Below are 8590 nucleotides of genomic sequence, written 5' to 3' on the forward strand. Positions count from 1 at the left end.
TGAACCGCTTGTGGAGCACCACTTATATTTCCTGTTATTCTCATAGAACACGTCACCTGGGGTCTTTGCTCTCTGGCTTCTGGTTGGGTTTGCCATTAGCAGGCACTGCAGGGACCACTGTGTGGGAGGAGAGAATCCAAGGCATTGATGGCCACTCTCTCCTCCAGGGCTGCGCTACAGTAATGCCTGCATTCCTCTCCCTATCACTTGTTTGGTGACCCCTCTCAGAGGCTACAGCTCTGCTGGGTTCTAGAAACAAATTCCTTCTGCTGTCCCTTCAGTCTAGAGGTGGTAACAGCTTCCGGCTTTTTCTAGTTCCAGGGACCTCTGGCTTCTATTGCTATTAGCTGCCTACAGCTCTGTAAATAGCGTGGTCATTACACTCTCTCCACTTATCTCTTTGATTCGGCCAACTGTTTCCTTCCAGGACCCTACCAGATTTGGGGCACTTAAAGGGATAAAATATCAACAAGAATTTACTCATATTACAACATTGACCCATCATACTAATGACAAATTTGGCTTACTGTAATATAGTGAGGTAAGAAGTGCTCTGGTGACAGTGCTAGAAGGAAGGCAGGGCAGAAAGAGTCTGGTAATTAATGTGTGAAATTCAGAGACCTCATGAGCAGCTGCTGCCCTGCTGCCTTCTCTCTCTCCCTCTGTCTCTCTCTGTTTCTTCAAAAGAAGAAAGAAAAACATGGAGCAGTGCCTCCAAATTTCAGCCAAACTATTCATCAAGCCAAAGAATAATACACTTTGAAACATGCAACAGGTACTTATGCTGATAAGAAACTACTAAAATATTAATTCCACCAAAATGAGAGAGGGTATAAAACAGAGGAAGTGTGCACATCCATGTTCATTGCAGCATTATTCATAAAAGCCAAGAGGCAGAAGCAAACTGTTCATTGACAGATATATGGGTAAAGCCTATGTGATATACACATATAATTGAATATTATTCAGCTTTAAAAAGGAAGGAAATCTTGTCATTTGCTACAGCATGGATGAACGCTGAAGACCTTATGCTGAGTGAAATAAGCCAGTCACAAAAAGACACATACTGCGTGATTCTACTTACATGAGGGGTCTAAAGCAGTCAAACTCTTGGAGACAGAAAAGAGAATGGTGGCTGCCAGGGCTGGCGGGGAGAGAGAATTGTCGTTTTTGTTCAGTGGGTATAAAGTTTCAGTTTTGCAAGATGAAGTTGTTCTAATGCTCTATTGCACAACAATGTGCATATAGTTAACACCACTGTACTGGACATTAGAAAACGGTTAAGCTGGTAAATTTTCTGTTATATGTTTTTTTACTACAATAAAATTAATTAAGCCTAACTCATTGAGGAACAAAACACATTACTTCCTTAATTTAAATGTATTAGTAAGGCCTATACTAAAAAAAGAGAGAAAGGTGTAGGCTACAGAAAACTGGACATACAACACAGGAGAAAGACAAAGAGAGATCCTTTCTGCCTCATCTATCATCCATGAACCGGCAGAATCAGCATCATACTTACTGGATAGAAAACCAAGCTCACAGGTCTCATCCTTGACATCCTTACTCAGTCTGCATTTTAGCAGGATGCTCAGGTGGCTCCACAGCACTTTACTTATTTTAAAAAAATGTTTATTAGAGTATAGTTGATTTAAAATGTTGTGTTCGTTTCAGGAGTACAGCAATGTGATTCATTTATACATATACATATATCCACTCTTTTTTTCTTTTTTAGGTTCTTTTCCCATATAGGCCATTACAGAGTATTGAGCAGAGTTCCCTGTGCTGTACAGTATCCACAGCACTTTAAAGCACTGCCCAGATGGTGGTGGAGGGACATCCTGGGAGGGTGGCTCTGCTCCAGATGTAGGAGATTCCAGTCCAGGGCCCAGGAGGTTATCTCCAAAAAGGAAAAACTGATAGAATGCCCAAAGTATCCTCGCTTCTTGAAAGAATCATACAAATATGAGAAACATCAAAGTTCAATTAGTGAGAGCTACGTAGGAAAGAATCAGACAAAAACAAAGGCAATTATTAACTCAGGGAGAACAAGAGGTTGTGCAGAAAGTGAGAGGTAGTGGAGTTTACACGAGTGTATTAGTCACGCAAAAGAAAAAGCTGAATGAACCAAACACGATCACTATATAAATAAACTGGGAAAGTGAAGGAATGGGAAGCGTGAAAGAAAGCAATGACTATTAACTATTGCATCAGCCACTGTGTGATGCGACAGACAGCGGCTGCGACAGAAAAATCAAGCATCAGTTCTAACAAGGCATTTTGTTTAGAGACTTGGAAGTAAAAGCCAAAAGAATCAGCTAAAAAATATGGAAAGTGGTCACCTCTGGGAAGGTAGAAATTGAGGAGAATCAGAGAGGACTACAATAATAGTCTATTTCATGAGAAAACTAGCACAGATATTTGACCTCTTAATTTACAGATTAAATTAACCACACTGGGAATTCCCTAACTGCTGGCGGTCCAGCGGTTAGGACTCAGCACTTTCAGTGCTGTGGGCCCTGGTTCAATCCCTGGTCGGGGAACTAAGAGCCCGCAAGCTGTGTGGCATGGCAAACAAACAAACAAACAAACCACAAAAATGAACGAGTATGAAAGTTTATGCTTAATGACAAATGAGTACAACAAATGACACTTGAGAGCTGACTAAAATGCAAGAATACTCGAATGGAAACATGCAGCCACAAGTGTGTGAATGACATCAACCCTGAATAAAAACATGAAAGAATACGTCAGTATACATCTATCTGGATAAATAGATGCATGAATGAATTCTCTTTCCATGTTACCTTACTGGGCACCCTGTGAACCAGGCACGGAGGGAACAGTACCTGACTAGAGCCCCTCATTATCCTCTTGCTTCCAGGCAGGTCCTGCTGCAGAAAGTGCTCCTGTCAGCTGCCTCGAGTCTGTGGGAGCCGCCCCCTAGTACACTCGGCCAGCAGTGCTTTACCCGGGTGGGGCTAAGGTTGTCCTGAACAAGAAGAGCACCACTCACCTGTGTGCCCCAAGACCAGAAGTCAGGAAGGACTGAGGATCAGATGGAAAAATCTCACCTCCCCATCTGCCCTGCAGAAATCAGTCTGAACTGGTGGAGATGCTGATGCTTGATTGATTCCTCCACCTTCTGGGTTCCTTTACTCTCTCACCTCCGCCCAAGGGTCCGCAGCAGTCACATCACCCTGGAAGCAGACCGATCCCTATTCCTCATAATCAGGAGACCCCAAAGCCCTGTCCCTGTCCCCCTCCCGTGATGTCACCCTTCAGCTCTGCTCTGCTCCATCACATAAATGTTACAACTGTTCAGGGGAGATTCCCCCGCCCAGGGTCAGCCCCTGAACACTGGCCCCAGGTGCATTTTCTCCCAGCCCTTTGTGCTTTACTGTAAATCTGTCAGTCACTGGGAGCTGGCGGTCCAGCGGTTAGGACTCAGCACTGGTCAGTCACTGGGAGCTGGAGGGGAGAGAGAGGTGGAAAATTTTTAGTGCCGCGTCAAGGCAGAGAGATAGACCTCTCCTTCCCCCCAGAATCTTACTCGCTGTCCCTTCCCAGACACGTGAAATAAAGCACAGACCAGAAATGCACATTTAAAGAGCAATTAAAACTCCTAATGTGAAATTATACAGGTATTGCAGACATGAAGTAATGCATATACAAGTGTGACAGGGTGTGAAGGGAACCTCAAGTTTCCAGAAATCTGCTATTAGTCATTTTGGGAGAAGCCACAGTGAAGAAACTTACTGATAAAGCTTATTTGTAATAATTGAATTATTATCCATGTATTCTATTATAACATAAAAAAACAAAAATAGAGTTAGTGACTAGTGTAGTGCAGCTGCAGCCACCGCATATATAGGAAGGTTTTAATCGTCCCCACCACAACTGGAAATAAACACTATTTTTCTCATTTCATAGATGAAGAAACTGAGGCATCAAGAGGGAAAGTGCTCAAGGACATAGAGAACAGTCTAGTGGTTGCCAAGGGGGAGGGGGGTGGGAGAGGGATGGAGTGGGAGTTTGGGATTAACAGATGCAAACTGGTATATATAGGATGGATAAACAACAAGGTCCCACTGTATAGCACAGGGAACTATATTCAATATCCTGTGATAAACCATAATGGAAAAGAATATGAAAAAAATGTATATATATATATATGTATAATTGAGTTACTCTGCTGTACAGCAGTAATTAACAGCATTGTGTTCAATAATTCAACTACACTTCAATAAAAAATAAATTTAAAAAAGAGGGAAAGTGCTATATTGTAAATCAACTACACCTTAAAAAAATAACAAATAAAACATAAAAATAATAAAATAAATAACAGAACACACACAAAAGGGAAAGTGCTAGTAAGACCAGAAGAGGGAGCTGAATTCAGGGCTCTGGCAGTAGATTCTAAGCTCCTTCCGTGGAACTGATGGACACAGGGTCTGACAATGAGGACTGAAATCCCAGTTGTGTGAGGCCATTATGGTCACTTGGCTGCATCTGGCATTGATCCAGGTCTTGTAGGCTAACGGCTTGGGGGAAAAGGAAAAACCAATAAATAAATGACCAATTGGCTGCAGAATATTGCTCTTTATTCCCTCAGAGATTCTCCTTCAGTTGCTCCAAAGTCAGGTTCTGCCTTTCTCTGAGGGAAGAAAACACCGTGCCTATTTTGCCCCCTTTTCGCCCAGCCCTTGCTGGGCTCCTCCCCTGACTCCCCAACATCATCACCTGTCCCTGCTTCCACCACCCTCCACAACAGGGACAAAGGTCAGCAGGACGAAGGGACAAGATCCAGGAGTGGAAACCCAAAGCCCTCCCGCCTTAGGCCCGGACCCATCCCCGACACAGTGCGAGGCTCCGTCACAGACGGGTCCCGACTCCACGTTCCTCCAGGCCTGGGAGTGGACACACACACAACTCCTTCCTCTCCTCCGTTCTCGGGCCTCCTCACCTGCACAAGCACCTGTTCCACTGCCCGGCTCCACCTCAGGCCCTGACCTCCACCTGCAGCGCAGCCTCCTGCCCGCCCCCAGCCCTGAGCCAGCAGCTCCTAACTGGAAAGCCCATCGGGAAGCCCAGGTGACAGCAGCCCCGTCTAGAAAAACTGGGCTGCCACAGGCCCTGCCCCTGACCTGACCCTGGAGCACCCCTGGCTTGCAGAGGCCTGGCCTTGCCGCGACCCTCACTCCCCGCCCAGGCTCTCAGGGTGCACTTGGCCTTCCCTGCTCCTTCTTGGTCCACTGGCTCCTGGAATCCCAGCTCCATCCCAAGTGCTGCTGCTAGGCTGAGGCTACACAGTCCCTCCTGCCCTGTTCCAGGCAGGGATTCAACCAGGACCGCCCTCCCTTCCTGTAGGGACCTGCTGCTCAATGTGGATGGGGGGGGACACCCCCAGCCCGAGGCTGTACCTGGCCCCCTCTGCACCCTGCGACTGCCACTGCCACCCTCCACCTCCCACAGGGAGCGCCCCATTTGAATTCCCCTTTCATTTAATATGCACCGCAAGATCAGTATTGGAGGAAATTCTATTGAGCTTTGCCACCTGAAATCATAAACATTTTTATTGGACATCAAAAATTTAAAAAGTAATTTTGAGAAGTTAGCACATGATCTTCACACTGTTTTCCCAGCAAATGCTCCAGTGACATACAAGACAACCGTTTCTGCTCCAAGGGAACCAGAACTCACGTTCCCTGGGGGTGGGGTGGGTGGGGAGGGGTCGGGGGTGCCCCAGCTGAGAACAAGAGCAACTATAGAGCTGCCTGGTCCCCTGCTCTGGGCACTGCATGGACAGAGCCTCTTGCTGTGGGGCAGGGTGACTAACCATCCCTGTATGCCCAGGCTGAAGGCCAAATGATAAGGGAATTAGGCTCATGGATGAGAAACCACGTCCCCAAGCACGCCAGTGACACAAAGAGGTGGCATCAACAGAAGGAGCTGAGTCTCTGCACACGCCACCCTTTCACTGTTCCACGCTCTGCCTTTGCTCTTTGCCAAACACAAAGCTCTGCTGCTCTTTTCCTCTCCCCTCAAGCAACCTGATTATGGGGAAATCAATGTGACCATCCCCTTCTCCAAATCTACAGGGCAGTGACCACCATGAGCAAGGGAACTGGCTCAGGGAGGGCAGGGTGTGACCACAGAACGCAGACCCAGTGCCCTCCTCTAAAGAGCCCTTGGACTGTGTCCTGAGGGGCTGGACAGGAAAGAACCTGGAGGTAAGATAAAATCAGTGACCCCAGGTGTCCAAGGATTGGCTGGTCTCCTTTCCCTAAATGGTCAAGCGGTATCTGCTCACTACTCCTCCATATTAAGGAAATCCCAGCAAGCATGGGGGCAAGTGATGGGAACTTGAGAAGGATGCAGGCTGGGGGTGACCCAGAAGAAACGAAACTCAGAAGACAGCTCATGGAGGAGGAATTGGAGAGGTTGCAAAACATCTCTAAGTGGGGCCTCACAAGGGAGCATCACAGGCAGGGCTCTGGCACCACCCACTGAACCCTAGTTTGAGCCTTATGATTCTTCTACTTGGACTCTTAATCCTGGCTGAAAAATTGGGGGAGAGAAATGCAGACAGGAAATCACCTTTCCTCTGAATTCCTCCTCAGTTTTTAACCCCTCCTTACCAGGTCACAAACACTTTACTTCAGGTTCCCTCTGATTCCAGGATCACCTAGACCCTCCCAACCAGCACATGATCCAACACATGCTCCCCAGACAAGCCCTGGTGAGCCTGAGAGTAGAGAAAAAGAGATGAGAACAAAAGGAGCTGCAACCCTCACTGCTGCCCAGTCTCACCCGAGCAAGGAGAGGCCCCATGGGACACTAAGGGCCCCAGCCTGGCCCTGGCTTTGGGCAGGACCAAGGGGTTAGAGCAGACGTGGCTCCCATTCCCCTCACAAATACCCCAATGTCCAGCTCTTGGAACAGAGGCTTGTCACCCTCTCACATCTGTGCAGAGGGACACGAGGGGGACCCTGCATCCCAGGCAGAGCCCCTCCCATCCCCACCCGCGCCCAGATTTCTCACCTGGGCTCCCCACCGCTGATGCTGTCTTCTTCTTCGAGTAGCAAAGGACACAAAGCCCGATGATAAAAACAAGAGCAAAGGCAGCAACACCCAGGATGGTCCACCGTTGACTCTGATGCAACAGGGTCTCTCCTGAGAGAGGGACTTATTATATATAACCCAGGCACCCCAGAGCCACAGGCCTGCTCTCCTCTCCCTGACCCTGGCCTCTGACCCTCCCAAGGTCGCAACCCCCTCCAGGATCACCCCAGGCTCAGCAGAGGGCGCAATGTGTGCACTGTGATTCCCGCTGTGTTCCAGTGGCACTGGACCCGCTGCTCCTCTCCTTGGGGAACACTTTTGGTCACCCAGGTCTGGTAGGTCCTGTTCCCATCAGGCAGGGCACCCCCAGACCGCTGGGCCTCCTGGCTCATGGGTTCCTCATCCCAAAACCAGGCCACGGAGATATTTTGGGGAAAGAAGCCGAAAGCCCAGCATGTGAGGTTGACTGTGCCCTCTGACTCCTGGCTGTGGGTCACGTTCACGGCTAGGGGCCCTGCGGGAGAAAGCACAGAGCCAGTGAGGCCCGGGGCCAAGCCCTGCTCCCTCTAAGGGAGATGGAGAGAACACGCTCCACCTCTGGCTGAGCCCTCATCCACCCCAGACACGCTCCAAGTCTGCTCTGCACCCTGGGGCCCAGTTCCTTCAGCCGGGCAGGAGGAGGGGCTGGGATGGGGCCTCACTCTCTTGGATCCACGTGTTGATGCTGAGGAGGGGGCCGTGTGAGGTGGGCTCCTGGGGACGAGGAGGGAACTTTCTGGGACAGGCAGGCTGGGAGCCAGGGGCGCCCACCCCGGTCTAGGGGCTTCCTCTCCTGCCTGACACCCCCCTTCCCTGGTACAGTTTCTATCTGAGGGCCCACTGCTCCCCTGGATGATTGTCACTGGTGCGGTTCATTCCCCTCTCCACCTGCCCATCTTTCTACAGTGGATTTAACAGAGCAGGAAATTGCAGGACACCACGCCAGCAGAGCAAATGTGCACCCAGAGGACAGGGAGGGTCTCTGTGGGCAGAGTCACGGCGGGGAGGCTCTAGGGGTCTGGGGGAGAGGAAGGGCCCTGGCCCAGGAGCAGTACCTGTTCTCTCCCTGAAGCCTGTCCAGGATTCCAGATAGCCCCGCAGTCTTCCACAAAGCTCTCCCTGCACGTGGGCCTGGTAATACTTTCTTTGAAAGCCATCTGTGTCCCAGGACTTCTCCATTTCCATGGCCAAGTTCCGAGCCAAGGACTGGGGCGCTGTACATCCGTGGGTCTCTGGGTGACAGGAGAGGAGGAGCTCCCCATCATAGTAGAGAGACCTGAAGCCCCAGGCATGGTTGTCTTCTCGGATTTCACAGCCCAGATCTCCTGGAGGGAATTCACACCTGCACCCCACCCCACCAGCAGTGACTCCTCCAGTCCCTGCTGTCCCTCTGTCCTCACACCCAAGTGAGAAACTCCAGCCAGAGGGCCCCCTCCCTGCTCCCCTCCATGTCTTCCCAGGGCTGCTGAGTCATGGTCCAGCCCCC

The 8590-nt window shown here is 49.7% G+C and overlaps 1 protein-coding gene across 1 annotated transcript in view; it reads right to left on the bottom strand.

Moving 5' to 3' along the window:
• Positions 1-4419: 4419 nt before the first annotated feature.
• LOC103075330 (MHC class I polypeptide-related sequence A-like) overlaps positions 4420-8590 on the bottom strand; it is a 40694-nt gene continuing 36523 nt past the window's right edge. The window contains 7 exon segments of the mRNA XM_082930844.1: positions 4420-4544; positions 5990-5992; positions 7045-7171; positions 7291-7346; positions 7349-7579; positions 8160-8423; positions 8426-8446. Of these exon segments, the coding sequence (XP_082786970.1) occupies positions 4420-4544; positions 5990-5992; positions 7045-7171; positions 7291-7346; positions 7349-7579; positions 8160-8423; positions 8426-8446 (827 nt within the window).

Source organism: Lipotes vexillifer, unplaced genomic scaffold (assembly GCF_000442215.2).
Source record: "Lipotes vexillifer unplaced genomic scaffold, Lipotes_vexillifer_v1.1 scaffold657, whole genome shotgun sequence".
NCBI classification, from domain to species: domain Eukaryota; kingdom Metazoa; phylum Chordata; class Mammalia; order Artiodactyla; family Lipotidae; genus Lipotes; species Lipotes vexillifer.